Source organism: Lissotriton helveticus, chromosome 7, assembly GCF_964261635.1.
Source record: "Lissotriton helveticus chromosome 7, aLisHel1.1, whole genome shotgun sequence".
NCBI lineage: Eukaryota > Metazoa > Chordata > Amphibia > Caudata > Salamandridae > Lissotriton > Lissotriton helveticus.
In genome coordinates, this window is record NC_136068.1 from 1,301,361,893 (window position 1) to 1,301,386,179 (window position 24,287).

Consider the following 24,287-nt stretch of genomic DNA (forward strand, 5'->3'; position numbering starts at 1 on the left):
TCTTTGTTCTTAAGATAAAACCCCAGTCACATGATCTTTAGGACAGCAAATAAGATTTTCCTGTTCAAATAACTGAGGTCTGGTCGCTGCTCCCTTCCCCAGCAATCACCTGCTTCAGCACTTTAGCTTTGGCTTTAGGGCAAAGAAACCACTGGATGGTGTATGTTGCACTTTTAATTTGGTCAATCCGCTGAGGTCGATACTCCCGTCCCCTAATGTTGCAGCTGTGATTGCCCGTTTTTATGAGATCTGTGGCCTTTGCTGTGGTTACACCTGTAGTGAAAGTAGTCATCATGGCTAGGATTCCTGCTGTGATTCTAAAATATTGATGCAGCTGCTGTTGCTAATGTGGCAGTGGTTTCAGCTGTTTTGACTTGGTATGCGGCTCCTCGTATTACTGCTCTGGTCCCTGGTGTGGTTGAAGCTATTGCGACTACTCTGGTTTCTGCCTTGGTGGTTAATATTGTGGTCCCTTATGTCAAAACAGTTGGGGGTCACATTGCTGGCTGTTGCTACAGATGAAGCTTTGGTCCTCGCTTTCATTACAGATGTGGGTGGGCGCTACTCTTGGACTTGATGGCAGCTATGGCTGGTCCCTATTGTTTATGCACACCGGTGTCACAGAGCACTGAGTACAGCAATTGTGGCAGAAAAGCTCTATATAATCATAAAGAGCAACTACTATTTAATTTCCCTAACAAATGCAAAAACAAAATGCAAATATGCATAACCACCCACACCAATACTGAAAGCTATCTCAGTTTTCTCTTTTTTTTGGTATCGAATGAGTTTTGACCAACTAAAATTATATCAAACCAGACCTAAAAAGGCATTATATTCTGGGTAATCAATGGGGAGCTGATCCTCACCAAACCGAGGAGGAAAACTGTAAGCCCTTCAGCATACCCACTAGTATACATAAAACCCCACGATGATCTTACTATCAAATATACAATTAACTTTGCTTTCACACTAGCAGAAACAATTCAGAAACTCTTTACAAAACCATATACAACCATACAGAAAAAACAAAGGCACAATTAAACAATGGGTCATTCGGTTTTATTGAAAGCTTACCAGATAGGCACAAAAAGGGGCAGATAGTCAACTTGCCATGAAGCTATAACTGTTGTTAGTGCTATGCAAATTTCATAACATAAGTGGACAGGAAACAGAATGGTCTGAGGCTCAATAATTTCCCATATTCAGAAAGTGGAACCTTCATTTTGGGAGCAATTTGGTGTTGAACCTGTTATATGGTTCATACGAATTTAGTAGGACTGTGTATAAGGTCAACAGAACTTCACAATTTGGAGACTTAGTCTACTCATATCCTCAGTAAATATTGGTTCACCTAGCTCACTGTACCGCATCCGAACTCTTAACCTCCAGAATTATAGATGTTGTCGGTAACCTTGAACTTGACCATTACATCATTGGTATAAGCATTATTATAATGGTAAAAAACACAATCAATTCAACCATGTTATTGTTCTTAATGTTACACCTATCACTAATACTTCAAATCCAAAAAGAGCATATTAGATACATCCTTCTGCCAGACCCAGTTGGAATGATCTACCCCCATACCTTGGTATAATGTCTCAGGAAGCCAGCCTCAGTACATTAACAAATGCACGGACACAGTTTAAATTATAAGACACCAGTCTCATCACATTGCGCTAGAGAAGCAGAATAACAATGTTACTTAGTCTGAAGGGATAAAGTCATCTCCTACGAACACATAATAAAAACACAAGGCCATCACGTTCTAATATGTGTGCTTCTGGAACTAAAAGGACAGACAATAGAACAACAATGTCTACTAAAAAATAAATGCATGCCCGGCACACTCATGTTAGTGAAAAACTTTTGCAAACCAACCTTCACAAGAAGAAAAGTTAAGAACGAAAACGAAAATGATTACCACACAACCCTTACAGCACCCTCAGAGTGGTTGGTGGACAGCTATTTAAAAATAATAGCAATATCATTATGTTTATTTAAAAGCCTTGCGTTACATAAAACAGCTTTAACAGGAATGAAAGTCAAAGCCCATAAACACTGCCAAATAAAAATGTATTTACATAAAAAAAGGAAACATTTCCAAAAAGTCCATGCAATTTTTTTTTTATTTTTTTTTAATGAGGCATCCAACGAAGAGAACATTAAAACAAGCATTTACAATGCAACGGTTTCGCCTTTGTAAAAGTTAGAGCTGTTGGCATTGTAAATGACAATTTTTTTCATTTATGTGTTGGTTTCCTGGTAACCTGCCAGCACAACCTGTAATTGTGAAAATTCAAAGCTAGCTCCATGAGGTGACTGCAGCGCTATACTATGTACAGCTCATGTATTCATTCATCTCCCGATGCTAGAGACGGCCTTTCCAAGCTGCTTTAGTGAATCCTCTACTGAATGTATTTGTTTTTCGATCACCCCCTTGGCCCCCGATAGGCATGTCATTAGTGATTGTTGTGGCCCCTCATCTGACTTTAACACATTCCCGGCCTTCCTCTTTCCCATCCCTCTCACTCAAATTCGAAAATACACAAGTCACAGTAATTCAGGAACAATACAGTCTTGAAACGATTATGGGTCCGCTAGGGTCTGAATGCTATATGAACCCAGAACTAAAAAAGTTGAGTGATAAGGCGACGGTCCCCTCAAGTCAGAGCTACTCAAGAATACACTGGGAACAGGCTTGTGTCCAATCAAATACATATGAAAGCTACGAGTTTTGTAGCTCAGTTTTACAAGTCGGTCCCTTGATATCCCGGTCTGGAATCTTTCTTATCTTTTCCGTGCAAATCTGGAACTGTTGGACCAATACAGTCCTCAAATCCTGGCAGCCACATTCCCATGGCCCAATTGAGCTTGTACCCAAATTAAACAGCAGAATCTCTGCAGTGAGTATGTCCCAGACTACCAGCAACCAAAAAGGCGAACTCACCAGGTCCTGGAGTCGCCCGGCCTCATCCGGTCTATCACGGGCTTAAACGGGACCGTCTTAGCCCGGTCTTGGCCCGGACACAGCCCAGGCGACTCACGCTGCGGGAGTCATTAGCGGGTTAAATAGCGCTCCTGCTCTCGATTACAAGTGCCGCTGTGAGCTCCTCCACTCACCAACAGGACCCAAGGGAGCAGCCAGTGCTCTGTGGAATACTCCAAGGACACAGATTGGGATTGGGGAAAAGGTGCTTAAGCAGGCACATGCATCAATATTTTCCACACAATTACGTAATTTTTCACATTTCTGTAGGTGTGGGAAGAGTAAGTGATTGGCAAGAAGCACTCAATTGTGGTCAACTGTTGAAGGACGGACCGGAATCAAGGATTTCACATTCCAAAGTCAACAACTGACCGACTACACCACGAACGGTTCCTCCCTTTTCTTCTCGAAGTGAGCACCCTTCAGTAATACAACTTATGCACACCACTACAAAGTGGGAAGCAGCTTAACAAAGAGACTACATTAACACAACTACAGGTCTTCATAGAACAAGAAGGGCAATGACTTGCAAGAGAGGTATCAAACTATGTGATTTTTTTCTCGGGTGACCGCATAATGGGTTACTAAATGACTCAATGTTATGGGAAAATATTTCCAATCCCGGGTAATCAAATAACACTTTGGCCCTTTCTAGATGAGGGGTGCCGTCTAGATAATCTTGTTTCATTAGTGCTCTGAAAAGGCACCGGTGACGGCAGAACTCCTATTAAATAAATACATTAGACTAAAGCTGGGACAAACATTCCTCCGGGGATAGCGTTGGCAAACCCAAGAATAAAACGTTGCATTCCAGGTTAATAGAGACATCTGCTACTTTAGAGACATCTGCTACTTTAAACGTGAGGGGACACATTTAAATCGACTTCTTCCGTAGTCATGCGAATGAGAGGTATTTTTTGTATTGGGAACACAATATTTCGAAAACTTTTTGGTCAAAGAAAAACGGAAAATAAAAGTTTCACTTTTGGAATGTGAGGTTTTCTGTTGTGCAGAATATCTGTATCTATTCTGGGTGGTGGGAAAACGTGTCGATCAGAATCTCGAGGCGGTTGGGCACTGAATACTGAACTTTCCATGTTTAATTTCTTCTTTCCTTGTAAAAAAGGGCTTTGCGTGAGCTGGCAGTGGCACTGCAGCTGTATAAGCAGTGCCAGTGATCGTTCGCGCGGGTAGACAGAGGCCAGCCCCTTTGGAGGCGGGCGGGGCAGTCGGCCCCGCTCCTGGTCTGGCACGCCTCCTGGACCAAGGTTGTGTAACAAGCTCCTGCCGCGTCTCGCGCACACGGTTAGCTGTTCAACGACCCAAACAACATATAAATAGCTCGTTTGCAAAATTAACAACTGGCACAAGGGTGGGCTTGGCGAGGCGCAACACTTTAGGGAAGGGCAGGGGCTTGGTGAAAGACATAATCAAGTTTTTAATTTAAGCGTGTGCGGCGAATATTTCACACTTATTATACACGATATCAATGCACTTCCATGGGTTGTGGCACGTGCCGTGGATCTAATGTACCAACTGCAAACTACCTCGAGCACAGGGCATGCACTGTGCAACTTGTTGGCATCCTTGTAAATTTCCATTATCAGATGAACTCCAAGCCTGCCCAGACCCTAATACCCGGGACCTCTTCATTATCAATGAAAGTCACGAAGCGCCGTCCATGAAAGAAGCTGTTAACTGCGTCGAATCCACTCACTCTTAGGAGCACTGCGACATTGGATTACACAGTAGAACTTTCCTTCCCCGCAACACGGACCACGCACGTTTCTAAAACACCCCGAGGCTCGCTTAAATAAATCTCTATCGTTTAATACTAGCAACTTTATTGAAAAAGTACCGTTCCGCGCCAGCATCTACATTTACAAACTCAGTAAGTTTGTATTGCTTTACGTCATGTGGACAGTACGGTTTATGTGCAGGTTAGCCTAAAACAATAGCGTGTGCATAACTTGAATGACAGATGGAAATACATATTTTTTGGCAACAACCCATCCCATTGTAATTCAGCGAGGTGTGGGGTAATAAAATGACACCGTCTGCAGGAATCTCTGTATGTCTTGCCAGTGCCTATTCGAAAAAGCATCACTAATCTATGCATACATGGTTTACCATGTATGGCACATAGCGCAGAACCACACATTCGCATTAGAAAATACAACTTTAAAAAGTAGTTTTCTCGTGCACCCTTACCTGAATCTCGTGAATGCGACTGAAGCCATCCCTGAAAAAAAATTCCACCAGGTTGGTGAGGGTGCTTGGTCCTGGCATATCCCGGAGGCTCTTCACCCGGTTTCTTAACAGAGCCTGTGCCGAGCCCTGCATGTCCGGTGCTGGCTGCTGCGGGGTCTGCCCGTGTTCTTCAGGTAGCAGCTTGCCTTTGTTTCGGCCGCAGCAGTATCCCGGTCACCTGCTCATCTCCTTTGCTGTTTTCCAAAGGTAACGCTTTGGGAAGCTGGTGGAAGCCTGCAGCAAGCACGCGCCCCCAGCAAACACCGGGTTCGACAGCGGGCAGCCAGCAGGAGGAGTTCCTCGAGATGTGGGAGAAAACAGCCATTTCCAAACGCTGACAAACTTCAGGGTTTGGTTCCTCAAGCTGCTTTGCTTTAATGCCTCTCTCCCTCTTATATGTCCAGGCCAGACTAATGCAAGTACTTCCTCCAAACACCCCTGCCTTGCCAGGGCATCAGTTTACACACCATCATTTATCACTCCCTCCCCCAAAGGCTGGAAAAGGGGTGGTGGTCTGGAGACTGGTGCGAGAGGCGAATAAAAAGGGAGGACATTTTGACTCAGCTCTGATCAAGCACTACTTAAGAACGCAATGTGAAGTGTTACTGTAAATGCAAAGCTCTTTCCTCCATGCAGACAGACGCTGCACTTAGCAGGATTCGTGCCGCTGGAGGTCTATAGGGGAGCCTGGAACACTCCCATGGATTCTTATGTGATTTGGAAAATAAAACAAGTCAGGTCCCGGGCCGCGCTGTGATTGGCTGACGTCACGGGGGTGTCCCGGCCGGCAGCCAATCACAGCGCGGCCCGGGAATGACGTCACGGGGTGTCCCGGGCCGGCAGCCAATCGCAGCGCGGCCCGGGACAAAGGGGCGGGGCTTAAAAAAAGCACCAGAAACGCCCCCGAATCGCGTTTTCGAGAGAAAGCGCGATTGACAGCCTCTGCCTCCCAATGGCTAGCCTCCATTTATGGAGCTAGCCAATGATAGGCAGAGGCGGGTCATCACCCCAGATAGAAATCAAGAGGTTTTGCTAGCGCATGCGTACTTCGTACGCATCGCTAAGGCAAAACCTAAAAATGTCCAAATATCCATGTCTAGAGCATCAATAGGGCAAGGAAGGAACCCGCATCCGCGGGCATTACATCGAAAGAGGCCATGAAAGCAAGATCCAAGTCACCAAGAGAGTCATTACTAGCCCATTCAGCAGATGCTGAAGGCAACAGTGCCAGGAGTGCAGCATCAGCGAAGGTTCGAGATGTCAGGAAAGCAGAAGTTGACAGAGCATCTGGCACTGGCAAAGGTTGCTCATAGTATGCATCACGCAGCAAAGGAAGCAGCATCATTTGACAACAAAGTAAATGCGACGGCAAAAGACTCACAACCAGATTTAAATCTGGAAATTGAGAGAACTGCGTGGCAAGGTACAAGTCAAGTACAGACTCGAATGAGCACCATAAACAGCTAAACACAGGCTGCAGTCTCTGAAACCTTAATGGCCAGAAGGACAGAGACCAGTTCTTGTTCAGTTCCAGTAATATAGACTCTCCGAAATACTGTTTTACGCATTCACGACACAGAAGGATGTGTGGCAGTCTCATGACATATGGCCTGTTGTGGGACATCCATGGTGGAGCAACAAAAATGGAACCAAAATAGCAACAATGAGCAACAGCACAATCGTAATGCCTCCAAAAACGCTTAATAACAAGAAATGTATAAAGGAAGGAAATCTCCAAGTACAGTCTAGAACATGCAAACCAGTCCATACCCAATCACTTAAAAAAAGTGTGCCACTCCAGCCGCATTAGAAGCATTAATATTACGACGTGCAAGCTAAGTGAAATGCTGTGGCAAATGAGTGTGCACAAGGGGTTGAATCAGACGAGCAACATCAGTTTCAAACAATAAGGCTTTGAGTTTACTCAACCAATCAAACTGTATTTCAAGAACAGGGACCTTGGGCCACAAAATAACTTCTCCAATAGTATGCGTGGGAGGATAGAGAACATGCATACAGCAAGTGACTAATTTGGAAACAGTGACCTCAAACGGGGCAATATTTCTGTTCTTTTCACCTAAGCCCACTGTTTTCATATCCCCTCATCCTTCTGGCAGTAAACACTCCAGCTGCTGGATCTCAAACATTGCATTACTTAAATAAAATAGTATTATCTCCACTGCTCTTAGATTCGGTGTCTTCCACATTACTCACATTAGCCACAACTTCGATATTGCAATATCTATCCTTGGGTCGTTGTGAATCTCTATCCAATCACATTTTTTCATACGACCTTGTTTGGCAAAAAAAAGGGCATCAACGTTGGTAGTGACCAACAACAACAACAAACAAAACACAGCCAGACGCGGGCAAGGAGATGAAAAGGTCTGTGGAAAATGCCAATTTCCAGCACTCTTAATCTGGCAATCTTTTCCAGCACTAGATTAAACCCACCAACGCAAAGAGACACCGTTTATTTGACTCTGTGTGATATACAATCTAAATAAAACTAACACTCCACAGGGGGAAATCTGGTATTTGTCTTTGGGCTGATGAAGATCATCCATTCAAACAGCAGGACATTCCCAGTGGAATAGCTAACTTGAAATCCTGGCTGTCAGACTTTACAGTAGCTGTATTGGCACTACAACTTACATCTCTTCTTAAAAGAAAAAGGGAAACGTGATGATTGCCCAGTAGGTCAAAAAGTGGTATTGCTAAGTGAGTAAAAAGATTTTTTTTTACATGTTTTATCACGTTTCTTGCAAAGCTTTGCATATTGTTCTAAGAGTAAACTAGAACTTAAATAAAACAAGCATTTACACTGCAACGGTCTCGCCTTAGCAAAAGTTAGAGCTATTGGCATTGTAAATGACAACATTTTTATTTATGTGTTGGTTTTGAAAACAGATAAAGAAATGGCATTGTCATTTACAATGCCAATCACTTAATCTCTCACAAATGCGAGAACTATTGCATTTGCAATGTAATAGGTAGCGTATTTACGCGAGTTTGAGCTATTGACATTGCAAATAACGCGTTTTATTTATGTTTCAAAAACACACCCACACACACAGCCACACACACACACACACACACACACATACACACAGAGCCACACACACACAGCGGCACACACACACACACAGAGCCACACACACACACACAGAGCCACACACACACACACAGAGCCACACACACACACAGAGCCACACACACACACACACACACACACACACAGAGCCAGACACATACAGAGCCAGACACACACACACACACACAAAATACCAAGCCACCACCTTTCTTTGATGGTGACTGTTGCACTCTAATTTTGCATAAATGAGATTGAATTGCTAACACAGTTACGATTTGCATACGTTCAAAGGAGTTGTCTCATCGTATTTACTGCTTGCAAAAGGACCAGGCAGGCGAAAGAGACTCATCTATTAACCTCCCTGATCAGACGAAAAGAGTTATTTAAAGGCAGTAAATTTAGGAATGCACGGATGAGATCAAGGGGTTGAAGGCTAACATGTCTTAACAGGGTAACAGAGCAACACCGGCTCGAGTCTGGGAGTCACATTGCGACTGAATGTAATGACTGAATTGTACTGTGTATCCACCCCACATTAACGTTAATTTCCTGATACTTTGCATAAATATGCCATTGTTCTATTAAATGTGTTATTCCTTTCTATTCACATTTACTCCAGCGATAATTTTCTCAGGAAAAATCAAAATCATAACATCCATGCCCAAACATGAAAACTGCTTCGTCTTTAATTCGTCCAGCACAACTTGCATGTTCTCCTCACTAATGATGAAAAATAGCATTTGATTTTGTAAATGTATTCTATCCCAGTTAATCCGCCTCAACAATCCTTGGATTGTGATTGAATGTAATGCCTCCGAATTACAGGCTATTGCTTGTAGCGATACACAAATCCTCCATCATGAATGCCGGAAACCTGCCCTAACGCCAAGTGTAGATCTACAAAACACTGGAATCAGAGTTTAGTTAAGGCTTCTGATGTGAATTGACCTAAATACTAGGGAAAACCGATTTAATATCTAGGTTAGGAGACACAGTCCCCCTTCTGTGGATACTTCAAAATTAACAGCTGGCTCTCGTTCTGTCTGCTGAAGGCGATTTTTAAATATTTAATGTACACCTCGAAATCAATCCAGATCAACCTTTTGATCTGAAGAGCATTAAACATAAGCTCCAGCTGTAAGGAATAAAAGGTATGTTGAAGATACTCTGCCCACCGCTCACGTCGGTACCAAGAGGCTAAGCCAAATTCCTAGGAGAAAAATACATCACTATTTACCTGATACCAGTAAACAGTGTGCATCGAATCTGTTACTTTGTTCCAAATAGAGGTTAAGTAAGGTACACAAAGGGCACATAAGTGAACAGGAATATTTTGGGACCAGCTTATTGTAAAACTGCATTTTATTTTTATAGGTCTTTCTGTTTAATTCCTTGTGCATCAAGTAAAGTTTCCAAGGTTACTCAGATAATTATGCACAAGTAAAATGATTGCTAGGCTTGGCATTGTTTGAAGGCACTTACTACATTTACCACCGACATTGCACATATATCAAGTAGATGCTAGTGGGGATGCTTTGACTAACAAATATACAGTTGCTTGTCACACCAATATGTATTATACATATGTCTATAAACGCTAACTCCCCTAAATGTGTGCGTTGCGTGTTTGGTTACCGTTATTGCACGAAGAGCGGTGGATACAAGACATCTATTTGATGAGAATGTAACTTCCATGAAATATTTCCATATGTTCTGGAAATATTAGCTGATCAGATGGTTCCGGTCCGCTGCGTTCTTAACAGACTATCTGTGCACCCAGGAAAAAAATTAACTTTTGGGGGGTGAGGGGGTCTTATCTTCACAAAATGCTGTATTTCCTGGAACCCCTCCCACCTGAGGCTAGAGGATAACTGCCTGATATTTCCTTTGAAACCCCACATGTTTCTGGCTTCTTAGGTCCCAAGGGCCTCTGGATAGCTGATGCTTGGGCATGTCACAAATCTATGCCTGCCCGCCATGTGCAGCAGAAGGGGTTAGTTGTAATCCCCGTTTCCCCATCTCACCTCGGGTACTCTAACCAAAGACCCTTTGGTTACGTGCACTGCCTCTCCCGCTTCATTTTGAGCGTCAAACAAGAAATCCAATATAAAATAAACCAGTGAGCACTCTTGTCACAGGCCCGGTGGCTTCTAAATATCAGAACCCCAAAATTGTATTGTAGGACCGTGATACACATTACATAGTAGCAACTCAATAATTCACTGCAATGGCATTGTATGTGTGAATCAAAGGCTAAAAAAATAAAAAAATTTAATACCAATCCTAAGTATCAAAAGCTGTGAAGTCATTGTATTTGTGCAATAATGATATCCAAATACATCATCACCTGTATCAACTCACTTTAAAATAATGCAATATACTTGATCTGAACAAGATAAGATGTTCTTATGCCCCACCATGGGCGTTGCCATTGCTTGGGCAGCATGTAGAGTGGGGGCAGGGGTGTAAGGGGCCACCTGTGGCCACATTATGCCTATCCTTTGCTCCCCTCAGGGGTCTAGGACCCTTTCTCTAGCTTGTATTAGGGTCATGACCCCCTTGCTCCGCCACTGTACCCCTCTCATGTACCCTGACTCTCAAACAGTAACATTTCATGAAAGAAGAGTGACTGGCTCTGACACGCTATTTTATTAGATATTGGGCGATGCTAAAGTGCAAATAGGTTATATTTTAACTCCGTCTAACTTTATAAATTTAAGTTGATACATGTTGTGTTACCTGCGTCTGCATGTAGTTCACATTCTAGCATTACTGTGGCTTCATGGCACTAAACACATAGGGTGTGCTATTCCAGTCCTACTGGAATGTAAAACGTGGGAAACCGTGTTATTTGTAGCCTACAGATCAAACAACTTGGCAAACACTTTGCGGAATAACCAGCTTTAAGCCATTTCCTTAAAGGTTACATCTCCTCAGCGGTCTTATTTTATGAGGGGGTTAAATTTATGTTGCAGAAAGATAATCACGGCCATCTGCGGGCAGTCTTGCAAAACCTCTAGATTAAGATGCAGTCGCTGCCCAGCGCCAGGGCTTCGCAGGAAAGATGCAATATTTCCTCCGAGGCTTCGGCTGTCACGCAGGCTGCTATGGGGCCACGGTGAACAGGTTCAATATGTTTGTTTAAAGAGGTTTAATGTTCTCGTTGGACAGACGGTGCCACCTGCTCGGTTGACGGGGTGCCTTCCTGCGAACATACCTCAAACATTGGCAATCCCACGAGAGCTAAAATCACCCCTGTGAGAAACTGTAGAGCAATCAATCACCCGAGACAACCATAACTGAAACCCTCCAACCTGTAATTCTCATCGTACGCTAATGCGAGGGAGCAAAGGGCTACCCACCAAGGGGTCGAGACAATAAAACCACAAACGCACGCAGAGCTTCTGTGATTATTCTAGACTCGTGCGATCTTCACACATTCACAGTCCAGATGGCCCCATAAAGAAGATAAGAAACCTTTTACTTCAGCAGTAAGTCAAGGAACCCAATCTGAAAAGGAAGGGGCTTAAAGAGAAAGGAGAACGTCACTAGGACCTCTTCTCCAATGGCTGGCCACCGTTTAGGAGGCCAGCCAATGGAGAAGAGGGGCGGGCTTAACCCTGGCTAGTGAAGTTCACTCTGAAACATAAAATCTTGCGAGCTCGACTGCGCATCTGCGCAGTACGCCACGCAAGACCTAAAAACAACACAAAAAGGAAATCCAGTCTGTGATTATGGACATTGGCAGACAAGAGGTTCAACAAAAACGAATCAGGTTCCCCAGTAGTTACAGTCACAGCATTAAAGTGACTGGGACTGACATACTAGCAATTAGCAAATAAGCAGTGGAAAAGCCAGTTGGTCTTGCTCTGCCAATTGCCAATACCGAATGCTTTTATGCTGCAACTGCATTCGAAAAGCCAATGGCAGTGATGGACCATGCTAAAAGCACAGAAAATAATTAGAAAACGTGCATCATTCTGTTGCATAACGCTATGCGGCAGCTATCAGGAGTGTGTAGAACATACAGGAAACAATGTTTCCTGTACTTTTCAAATGGTCACATTTCATCTTGTCGTTACATCACCGAATGTGAGAGCCATCTTGAAACTTCTTGAAACTACAAAAAAACATGTTTCCTTATTATTTGCTATACTTTTAGCATAGCTGATCCCAGATATTGGCTTTTCCAACGTCAGGGCATAATAAAGTAATCTGGCATTGGCAAATACAATTGCTGCAGCCACAATGGTGTTGGGGGACTGGGTGTTGAAGGCACCAACTAGCAGGTACAGTGAGCAAAGAGGGCAGGGGAACAACATAAGGCCAGGAGAGCAACAAAATGGGGAGGGGGTGGGAGGCACAGAGTGGAGGGGTGGGAGACCAGCAGGGAGAGACCGGGAGCAAAGGGGGAAACAGCATGCTGGAGAAAGAAGAGATTAAGAAATATAAGCACTGTAGTGTTAAATGCAAAAGAAAAGTATATACAAAGTGATGTATGGAATGCTTGAAATAAAATCAGCCACTGGTAATTACTCAGGCTATATCCCAATCCATCGTAATTTTGAACACCATGCCACCTCAGTTTGGACCCAGTCACATGTATGACTGTAAATGTAAAAAATGTAAATTGATACTTGTATAGCGCACTACTCACCCGCAAGGGTCTCAAGGCGCTTGTACGAATACCGCTGTGGAACCCATCCTGGCTTTCCCTGTGAGGTGTCCACTCCTGGGCACCCCCAAGGTGGAGGCCAGGTATCCTTAGCGTTGTGGGGGCCGTTGTGGAGATGAATCAAGCTATTGCCCAGAGTTGCAGAGTGGGACTCCATGATTGGAATAGGCACCGAGGCAAGAATTATCAGGTCCGTGGAATTTTGAGCCCAAGACCCGCCGAGGCGGGGAATTGAACCCTGGTCCCGGGCTAGACCTCTGCATCAGGGTCTACCGCTCTAACCATTGAGCCACACTTCTCCACAACCAAACAGACTGCCTCAACAGTAGTGTTATTTACTTGTGTGCAAGTTTTTCCAGATCACACAGACCTGATCACAATCTGGATGCACATCCTGTTTCAAGCAAAGAGTGAGTGCCAATACTGTGTGCCCGGATTGGTGATTAGGATTTAAATTTGATCTCTGTTTAGCTTCAACCAGTTGCCATGCATCCAATATCTGACTGCTATGAGAGAGATTGTTTAAAGTGAGGTTGATGGTTATGTGAATCCTGGCCGGTTGAAGAGCTTGGCATAAACATAATTTGGAGAGAGGCGAGCACTAAATGGAGGCTATGGGTTACAGCTGACAGGTAAGGAGTTCAGTCCCTTATGTAAAGTGTTTAAGACTACAAAAGTGGGGGGAGGTGGGTGACAATAAAGGCACGATTAATAGGTGTGAAGGCAATTTACACCTTGAATACCAGTTGCCAACAGGTGGAAGGTGGCTGGCTTTATCGAACACTGCAAGCAGGACACAAAGAGTCAGAGTGCCAACTCTGCTGTCATTTAAGAGCTATGTGGTCACTACGCACATCATAGGATATCAGAAGAGTTTTAATTTGTAAATTTACTTCAAGAATCATATACCACTCCATGGATGAAGAAAAAGTTGAGACTAAGCGGATGTTGGTTACAGGCTTCAGTCTGTGGAGTTTTGTATCATGTTTGGCATTTCCTCTTGGGCCACTTCACAGCACTAAGTGGTATGACGCAGGCGGGGGTGCCACCCGTTGCTCATTATGAAGCCTGGAGGTCTGTTTGATCCCTCCACCGCCGTGTCATACCACCTAGCTCTGTGAAGTGGCCCAAGAGGAAACGCCAAGCAGGATACAACACAAAACTCCACAGACTGAGTGGTTTCTTGTTATCTCCTGCTTTGGTGTTTAGTTTTGGCATCCAAGCCAGTGGAACTACAAAGCTAAACAGAAAGCCATGAAGAAGAGGATTGTCCATCAAAACATGTTAGCTGGCTGTACGATAATGAAGATTGATTTTGTAAAAATTACACAATAGGACAAACGTGGAATCTTTTTTTTTTTAAATATGGGATATTCTGTGAAATTATAAAAGGATTTAAGATGATCAATCTCAACATGACTGAACTTTAACTTAGATTAAGACCATTGGAGTTGAACTTGGAGGGGAAGGCACCAGGCCTGTTATCCTTTAACCAAACTTTTTTATTAACCATTGCAGACTGTACCTACATTTTCTATGACAAATTTGTACAGTTGTTCACAAAAGGTGGTGAGACTAGGGTTGAGGATAGGAGTTATTAGTGTGTGGAGAATTTGGTTCAGACGTTGAAAAGTTGTTGAATGTTTTAGAAGCCACAATGGGTCCTGTGGTGAAATACATTTTCTCTGCACTGCTGACTTATAGTTTATGAAACATAAGTGAGGTTGGTTGGTTTAACAGTGGGCTGGTAGGACTTGTGGAATTGTGTTTCCTTCATTCACTGTGCCTCCCAGCTGTATCAACAATTATCATGCACACCACATTCATTTTATAATCATTGCCGCAAAGTGTACTACAAGGAACTCAACCTAGTCAATGATAATGCCCCCAACATCAATGACTTCCTCCCGATGAAACAGATTAACCACTTATCTTCTTTTCCATCAACAACCAGTACGGAAAATGCTGCATAAAGCACATTTCAGTATCTACACCACACTCTAAAGACTTTAAAAACATTATCCAACAACGTATTCCGACTTCTGAGTCCAGTTCGGGACAGTTCATTTACAATGCTTAGCGGGCTATCAGCTATGACCTGCGATCAAAGACCTACATGCAAACTGCATGGTGCAGGGTTGGAAGTTATGTTTTTTCCCCCAGTCATTCATTGTGATAAGTTGGCCTGGCATATGCTGTCCACTATTCCAGTGGGCACCTTGCACCAGTCCAAACGACCCTATATGGATGCTAGGTTTAAAGACAACCTATATAGAAAGCTATCCTAGTGGTAGCTATGGAGAGCAGCCTTCAGGCTAACTCTTGAAGGAATGTAAAGCAGCTTGTTTTACCAGTCTATAATCTCATAAATGACCATATGAAAGCAGAACCACACCAGATATATATATATATATATGTATTTATTCTAAACACATCCCTCTAGTCTCTTTATAAGGCTAGAGGCAAAAGTACATCAAGTAAACTTATTTGCACACAGTAAATTAGCACAATATATGATTAGCCCTAGGGGCGTCACAAACCATATACTAAGAAAGTGGTATAAGAACCACGACTGACATAGATACAAGGCCTAGAGCCTTTAAAACCGATGAGGCCACCAGGACCCACACAAGGTAGTGACACAGGGGACCCACGGGGGACGTGTGAAGTGTCTAAACACAGCCGCAAATCACCATTAACTTCTATGGGAAAGTCGCGGTTGGAAAATTACAGATAAAGGACACTTATTTATTTTATTTTATTTTTATTTTATTTTCAAAGTTTTATATAGCGCGAACAAGATCTTTGCAGATAACAGAGCGCTTTACACAGGCTGGTGGAAGGGTAGGGGAAGCAGGGGGCATAGTAGGTAGGTAAATCATCAAGTTCATGTACATAACAAAAATAACAGAAATATAGTACAGGTACGAGGAATCAAGGCTATTATACTAAAATATATAGTACATGTATGAGGAATCAAGGCTAATATGCTAAAATATATAGACTAATATAAGTCACAACACATGTGCAAGGGAATATATAGGCTAAATCATAATAAAATACTGGAATACTGTTCGCAGTGTAGGTCAGACGCATTGTTCAAGTATATTTAGCCATAAGGATACTTTTGACTTCTCTCTTAAAGAGAAGGGAGGAGGAGATGAGCCTAGTTTCAGGAGGAAGTGCGTTCCAGATCCTGGGCGCCATTCCAGAGAAGGAGCGTTTGTAAGTTTTTTCCTTCCGGAATCTTCGCGGTTTCAGCAGAAGATTGTTTGTGCTCCTGGTAGTTCTGGACCCTCCTGAAATTGTCAACTTATGAGTGAGGTAGCTAGGTGATTTCAGGTGAATAGCCTTGTGCGTCATGCAGGCAATTTTCAGGTGTATTCTGGCTTCAAGAGGCAGCCAGTTCAAGGATTTGAAGTCAGGGGAGATATGCGAATGTTTTTTTGATCCAGTGATGAGTCTCGCTGCCGCATTTAGTGACGCTCTGAGGGGTGCAGTTGACGTTAGAGGGAGGCCGCAGAGGGCCACGCTGCCGTAGTCTATGCGCGGGATGACTAGAGCTTGTACCGCTGTTTGGAAGTCTTTTGCTGGAAGGAAGGGTTTCAGTTTCCTCAAGGTATTTATTTGGAAGTTCGCCCCCTTAGTAGCCTTGCTGATATGCTGCTGCATGTTGAGGTTGGTGTCAAGTGTTATGCCTAAGGATTTTGCTGAGTCCACGATTGTCGGTTGGACATTGAGTGCTGTTAGGTGCTTAAGCCATGCTTGTGCGGAGGATATTTTCGAGGGAGGTGAGATTAGGAGGAACTCAGTCTTCATAGCATTGAGTTTGAGGTGGTTATCGGCCAGCCAGGATTGGGTACTTCTGATCGTTGAATTCAGACTCAGGATGTCTTTGGGGGAATGTAACTTGAGATATATTTGAGTGTCATCAGCCTACATGTTAAAGTGTACATTGGATGCTTGTAGCAGGGTGGTGAGAGGCTCCATCACTAGGTTGAACAAAGTAGGGGATAGGCAGGATCCTTGAGGGACACCTAAAGATACCGGTACTGGGGAGGACATCAAGTTTTTGCTCTTGAATTTTTGAGACCTGTTGTGTAGGAAGGAAGTGAACCAGCGAAGCACAGTCCCAGAGAAGCCCATTCTTGTCTTTAGGAGATCGACACTTAGAAGAGGATTTGGAGCAAACCCCTTTAGAACTAGGCAGTTCTAGAGTCAATACCCACGGGAGCACCTGAGTACTCGAGTTACCTCACCCAGGAAAGCCGGGTGCATAGGTGTCTTTTGGTGTTGGGTTTCGTCGTTGTTTTCAATGGCAATCTGCTGCAAAGTGCTGCTGGTGACCAAGTCGAAAGTGTCCAGGTGGATCCAAGGGTGGATCGAAGATCTGAACCTGAAAGCAGAGGGGACAGAGTATGGGTCACAAACCAGTGACCAGGAAGGTGAGGAGAAGATGCCAACCGATGTCGGGTGATTTCAAGTGAAGAAGATAAAGCTTGACTCTTCAGCCACGAGGACCAGGAGTCGTCGAGGATGACCAGGAGCTGGATTCGATCTGTCCCACGAAGGATGTCGAGTGCTGCGGTGTCGGTTTCCGGATTGGACCCAACAAGCCTTGGCAACAGCAACCCACGCAGAAAGAAAAGATTGGCTGCAGTGCAGACCAACAAGGTCTGAGGGACTCACCCTTTGGAGGGGAGTCAGGGCACGTCTGGAGCAACCAGGAAAGCCCAAGAAACAGAAGAGTTACATTTGTGGGGACCCACCAGTCGACGGACCAGGGATCGCAAAGGAGCCTCGAGCGGAAATGCTAGAAGCGGGCCCACGGAACACTCGTGGAGTGTAGGCCCACAATCGTCGGTGCAAATGGTGCTCGGGGCTTGGACTACAAGTAGCCCAATGCACAACTTCGGGAAAACTCGGGATGTCGATGCACTTGCAAATGTGCACGGTGTCCAGGAGTTCCGGTCCCACGTCACTCGTGAGGGCAGCGGGTCTCAGAAGTCTAGAAGTCCGTGTCCTGAGCCGCAAATTCGGCGGGAGCCTTGGAAATGCAGACCAGCAAGATGCTACTTTGGTGCCTGTTTGAACAGGGGAGTCACTCCTTGACCCCAAGGGAGACTCTTCCACCTTCTAGTCGAAATAGAATGTCGAAGTTACAGGACATATGTTGCAGAGTTTCGTCCAGGGTAATCTAAAGTCCTAAGGACTAGGTTCCTATACTTATACTGAGTTTAGGGGTTGGACTTACTCTAGGGACCCACCTATGGGTGGATCCAGAGAGGGGGGTGGTTGCACTCCTTTCCCTTTGTCCAGTTTTGCGCCAGAGCCGGGGCTGAGTGTCCCTGCAACCGGTTTGAACTGGGGGAGACACCAAGTGTGACCCCAGCACTGTCTGAAAAGAATTCTCTGAATGCACCCACCCAGCCCCAATACACTAAAGCCTGTATGGACACCTCCCCGTGACAGAAAACCTATTGTCCAAGCCTCCCCTGCCAGAGTTTCGTCCAGCAGAAGGAGGTCAGACTTGTGTCTGTAGCTGCAGCATCCATTTTGTGATGCTGGGGCTCTTTTAAACTATTACCGGTTAGGTATGTGTGTACATGTATTCTCCCTCTAGAAGGGTGGAACTCTACCCCCGCCGCCAGAACTGGCGGGGGGGGTAGGATTTCAAAGTGTTTGTGTTATAAGTGACTTTGCTCCTGATGTGTCTGCCCTTTTGCTGAGCTAGCAAGAGCCTGAGAATGCCTGTTGACCTCATGGAATATTTGGTGCCTGGCTTGAGTGTAGAGTGTCAGTTGAAGGCAGGCACGCTGAGCGAAAGGGAGTCCGCTCCTGGTGGGGTTGTTTTTATTCCACCTACCTTGCTTTACCTTATCAACTCATCTTGGAACTAAGCATAATAAACCCAACCTTTTTTGTACACCTGTGTCAAGGACTTTTATTTACTACAGTTTGACATCAAACACAACAAGTTTCCATGTAGCCATTCCAAAGTTAGCATTAACCGCAAGGTTATAATGCACTTAAGAGTATATGGTCTGGCTGCATCACAAAACAGCTACAGGGAAGAGATTCCGAAAGCTGCAGAGTGGTCCTGCTCATGCATGGGCACCCTCTCACACAAAACCAAGCACTCTGCCTTCAGGATTGTTAAGGCCTGCCATAGGAGTGACTTATAGGTTTATATGTGTCAGTGATTTAGGTAGATATAGGTAACCTATATCTTAGTAAGGGGTGCATGCACCACCTTACCCAGGCTGCAGTAACAGACCTGTGGTGCCATTTTGGAAGGCTTCCCAGGGGTGGCTTAATACATGCTTCAGCCCCAGAAAGGCCTCTGGGGTACCTATGCCCTTAGTACCTAAGGTACCATATACTAGGGACTCACAAGGGTAATCCAGTAACCAATCTGGAGTGTACCTAATGTACATGCAATCAATTTAGAGAGGAACAGCTAGGCTGGGGTCCTGGTTAGCAGGGCCCCAGCCAGACTAAAGTCGAAAAACAGTGAAACACCAGCAAAAAGTGGGGGTAACCATAGTAAGCAGATCCTACTCTCCTACATTCATTATCCTAATACTGCTAACATGGGTTTGTTTGGGTAGAAATACATTCTTATTAGAAAATCCAACCACTGTGTTACATTTTGAATCCTCAGGTTGAGCTTCTCCAGATCTTAAAAAATGCCAACCAGAATTGATGGCATGTGAATCCTAACACCTTGAAGACCCTTTTGTCTTGTAAACATTTTCTAAACATTGATTTACACACATATGATTCATTGTCTCTGTATGTGTGTATGATGTAAAGTGCTCCAAGTCCCTTACTGGTATGAGAGGCACTATAAACCAATTTAAATACATGTGAGAGAGGGGCTGTGGAGAGATGAGGGGCAGTGTTGGAGGGTGATAGTAAGGGAATCCTTGTAGGTCCCCAAGGAGATTGTCATATCCTGGTGGACCGTAAGGTCAACATTTAATGTGCTCTAAAAGCTAATACAATGGAATATATAATACAATGTGTTGTAGAATGCACCATTTATATATTTTTTTCCAAAATGTACTAAAGAGAGAACACCCTCTCCCGGTATCCTCTTTGCAGTCATCAGGCTTGCTTCTTGCGTCCACTCACATCACACAGTGCAGGGGATGACACAAATTTGCCAGGGCTGCTTTGGGTTCCCAGTTCAGCCCTGTCTGGCACCGAATTAAAAGTGCCCCATTTAGCAAATGAGATATCTAAACAAGCATTGGCAAAGCCAATAGGTCTTGCCTTTGGGACTTCTTAGGTTTGTGATTTTTTTTAGTGACGCTTTACAGAATAACTAATGTACACACCACAAAAATTAAGTTGGATGCATCCTTCACTTCCCGAGTGAAAATATAAGTTTGCCTATTACTCTCAAGAGCTTTCTCAAGTTTTTTGTGGGTAGGAGCGTTAACAAGCCAGACAGTCAAAAGGTATCGTTAGCAGGAGACTTAAATACATAATGTCGATGTTTGAGAAGCTGGCTGGCTGACATGAATGTGGAGGAGCCCTTATGGGCTTCTGTGAGTCAGATCAGAATGTCCTGAAGAATCCCTTAATCTTCTGAGCCCTGCTTATCCCCTTCCTTGCTGCCAACGAGTACACCAAAGACACACCTGTGTACAAGAGGAGCACTGGTTTCATGTCCTCAATGTTTGAGGCAAAAAACACTCATTGATTTCCAAACAAGGAGTGTAAAAGCTAAGGTAACCATGTCTTTCCTTCTTATATTTTGCATGCTTTACATAATCTTGAATTGCCTATGAGTGTTTGTTTTTTCCAGGATGTTGTTACTATTTTTTCAAGCAGTGCATAATTTGAATTGAGACACATCACAGTGTTTACAAAGGGGCACAATTGAGTTGTAGCTGAAGGCAGTGCAAGTGTCTCTCAGTGGGGTAGAAAGGTGCTCATGGGGGGAGAGGATGTGGCACCATGGCCAGAGCTACCAAATCTGGAACTGGGGAATCAGGCTTCATGAGCAGCCCACCAGACCACTCTAGACCACAGAAGCCCTGGTCTCTTAGCACAAGCAGGTGGACCCAAGCGGAGGCCAGTGTGGGTTAAACTTGAAGCCCTGTCCACCACAATACATACTGAAGTTCACTCCCAGTCTTGCAGGCAGGCCTACAAAGCAGCACACCCTAGATCAGCAGAGACTTTGTCACTGAGGTCACAGGACACTTGCGGCCAGTCCACCTCACCCATTAGTGCCTCATTGGCCTTGTTCCAGCAGTAGTAGTGCAACTCACCAGGGATCGGCAATGCGTGATTGGTACACACCAAACTAAGGGGCATATTTATGAGGGCCTGCGTCATGCTTGCACCAGGGAAAGTGGTAAATGCTCAACACAAATCTGCAAGTCATATTTATGAAGCCACACAAAGCCACTTTGCATGGCTTTAAAGGTTTCATAAATATGGAGAAATGCAACATAGAGCAAATTGCTGCTTTGCCTTACTCTGCACAAGGGAGGCGTTGGCTTGTAAACATGGGACTGCATCAAAATCTTACGCCTCCCCAAGGGAGGCACAACAAGGAGAAATATCTTTACTTCTCCCTGTTTTTCCTCTATCTACACGTGCAGCACACATAGAAAGAGGAAAAAGCCTCTCAGGATTGTTTTTGTGCAGGAAGGTGCCCCGTCCTGCACAAAAACAATCCTGCATGCAACGGAGGCACCCTTGCACCATGGTGCAAGGGTGCCTGCGTTGGCGCTAGGCTAACGAAATGGCACCAGTGCACTTGGATAAAGGTGTATCTATTGGTTGCATTGCATATCGTTATAAGCTGTAACTTATCAGTGAATGCCAAACATAGTAAAAATGTGGATGTTTTGCTCTTTCTGGCCACACCTCTGTCTCCGCCCACTGACCCAATCCTCAGATTATTCCTGCCCCCTGATGCTCCGCCCACAGTTCCCCTACTTTTTTCCCCCACTTCGACCACTGGACCCAGGCTACAATTAATTTCATGCACTTAATTGCAACCACGGGTTCCTACCCTTATTTTTTGTTTTCTGTTCTTCCCCATCATAGCGCGTATCTAGGACTCCAGAGGGTCCTTTGCGCCCCAGCATGTCCTGCTCCATTTGGTTGTTATGCGTGTGTAGCAGCATCTCATTTCCCGATTTTCTATTATGCCACCCTCTTCCTGCATTTACCTGCTTCAATCGTTCTTCGATGCTTCTCTTGCGACCCGAACATTCTTCTGAAGGACTCATGGTGTCACTGGGGCAACGGGGGCCCTTTCTTACGAGCCAGAATTATCTCTAGTCCCCTGGAGCCACACTTCCGCTCAACATATCCCAGCTGCAGCTGTCAACATTGGCACTTCCGCTTTACGCAAGATTGTGCTGGACGTCAATTCAATCACGCTGTGGCCGCCATGTTAGTAGGGGCAAATCCCGTAATAACGGTCTCAAACAGAGAAACAGAAAGAAGTCATCATACCTACAGCTCGAATTAACTTCGCAGGTACGAGAACCTATTCAGGCGTTGACAAGGTAGTTAATGCAGCAAGAGCTACTACAAATAGGGAATACAACTTGCTTGGTGTACGTTTATACATGTACATACTGATTGACAAACGTGTTAACATACACATATTTGTGTAGGCACTCTTATAACTGCCTTATCCAGCTTGCAAACTTGTAGATTTACCACCTTTCCTAGTGAAGAATACCGGGCATCCGTTCACGTTTTAAGATTCTGCAAAGGCCCGGACATGCTTCTTAACTAAAACTTTCAATTAAATCGTCTGTATTCGTTTTTGACATTACCTTTCTGTCTTTGTTGTAAACACATTTTAAAGTATTTTCTTCTTATATTTGCTAGTTAAAGGTACAAATATGTACAGATACGGGAGAAACATGTCTGCTAATAGGGTTTTTCTCATTTTTGTACCGGCAGGCACATTAAAATGCTGGTCATTTCGTGATAAAACCGGCCAGATGGCAACCTTACATGTTTTTATTGTTATTGCATTTGTATGGCGACCACTAGCCCGGACGAGGTGTTGAAGTTCCTTATGTTGGGCAGTACTCCGCTCTGGAACCCAAGGTTACTGGTTAATCCAGGGGTTATTTGTTAGTCCTATTTATTATGAATAATCTGGCATACATGCCAACATTTTAGGACAGGGACGTGGGAGATTTAAAGTAAAAAATCGGGAGAATAAAAATTCCCCATTGACTTCTATAGGAGAGAATGCAATTTCAGGCTGGAGACAGCTAACATAAAGCCATTTTTAGCTTGAAAAATCGTCCGTCTCCCGCCTGATTCGGGTCGTTTGGCATGTATGGACTCTGGTGCTCTCAAGTAGGCCATTCAATGCATTACTCCACTATCTTTGTGCATACCTGTCTTCAGATTGTTTATGTGTGACATTTCTAGGATTTTTGTGTGCTTGTGTGTGACAATCTACTCCCAAATGTGTGAAATTTTGAGTGACACCTTCTCATAAGTTAATTAAAACAGTGACCAGTATTTAGTGCTAAAAGTAGAGGAGAATTTACTGGCAGTACTCCATTTACTGTACTATGGCAATGGTCAAGGAAATTCCACTGGTGGATTCCTCCAGGTTTAGCACTGCGGCCAGAAAACCGAATATTCTCAATTAAAGCCCATCCCGGAATGTTATGTTATGTTATGTTAATACTGCTTATATAGCGCATGGCTACCCCAGCAATGGGGCGTCCCAGCGCTGCGGACAAACCTAGAGGCAGTGCAACACAGCAGAGAGAGTGGAGCTAGATGGAAGAGAACAGCCAAGTTTTAATCTGTTTGCGGAACAGCAGGTGATTAGAAGTGGCCCGAGCCCCAAGTGGGATCGAATTCCACAGCTTCGGCGCCAGATGCCTAAAAGAGCGACCACCAGCTCGGCTCCTACGGATCTTAGTCGTGCGTGCCAGAGACAGGTCGGCTGAGCGAAGGGCGCGCGAGGGGGCATAAAAGGAACAGAGTCCCAGCAAGGTTTGGGGGGCGGTATTATACAGGATTTTATGAATTAAACAAAGGCTTTTGAACTGGATACGTTGTTTAACGGGAAGCCAATGTAACCGATGGAGGATAGGGGAGGTGTGGCATTTTTTTGGCAGAGCGAATAGAGTGCGCGCCGCGGCATTCTGAGCTCTCTGGAGCCTGTTTATCACCGTCAAGTTAGAGCCTAGCATCAGGACATTACAGTAGTCTAGATGGGATAAGACTAGGGCCTGGATTATAGTCTGGCGGATGCAAGGCTC

General features: G+C 44.4%; 2 protein-coding genes across 16 annotated transcripts in view; one reads left to right on the top strand and one right to left on the bottom strand.

Annotated features, from left to right (window-relative positions):
• EXOC7 (exocyst complex component 7) overlaps nt 1-22,371 on the bottom strand; it is a 339,430-nt gene extending 317,059 nt beyond the window's left edge. For 7 of the 9 annotated variants that reach the window (XM_078654569.1, XM_078654567.1, XM_078654572.1 and 4 more), the window contains exon 1: nt 22,209-22,368. In XM_078654569.1, the coding sequence (XP_078510695.1) occupies nt 22,209-22,268 (60 nt within the window). In that variant the 5' untranslated portion in view covers nt 22,269-22,368. Of the gene's footprint in view, nt 1-22,208 lie in introns of all 9 variants that reach the window. The other 2 variants (XM_078654573.1, XM_078654571.1) reach the window with 1 other exon arrangement.
• Nucleotides 22,372-22,390: 19 nt separating this feature from the next.
• LOC144770234 (syncytin-1-like) overlaps nt 22,391-24,287 on the top strand; it is a 328,703-nt gene continuing 326,806 nt past the window's right edge. Inside the window, exon 1 of one of the 7 annotated variants that reach the window (XR_013598839.1) lies at nt 22,391-22,521. The gene's annotated coding sequence lies outside the window, so the exon portion shown is untranslated. Of the gene's footprint in view, nt 22,551-24,287 lie in introns of all 7 variants that reach the window. The other 6 variants (XR_013598840.1, XR_013598838.1, XR_013598835.1 and 3 more) reach the window with 6 other exon arrangements.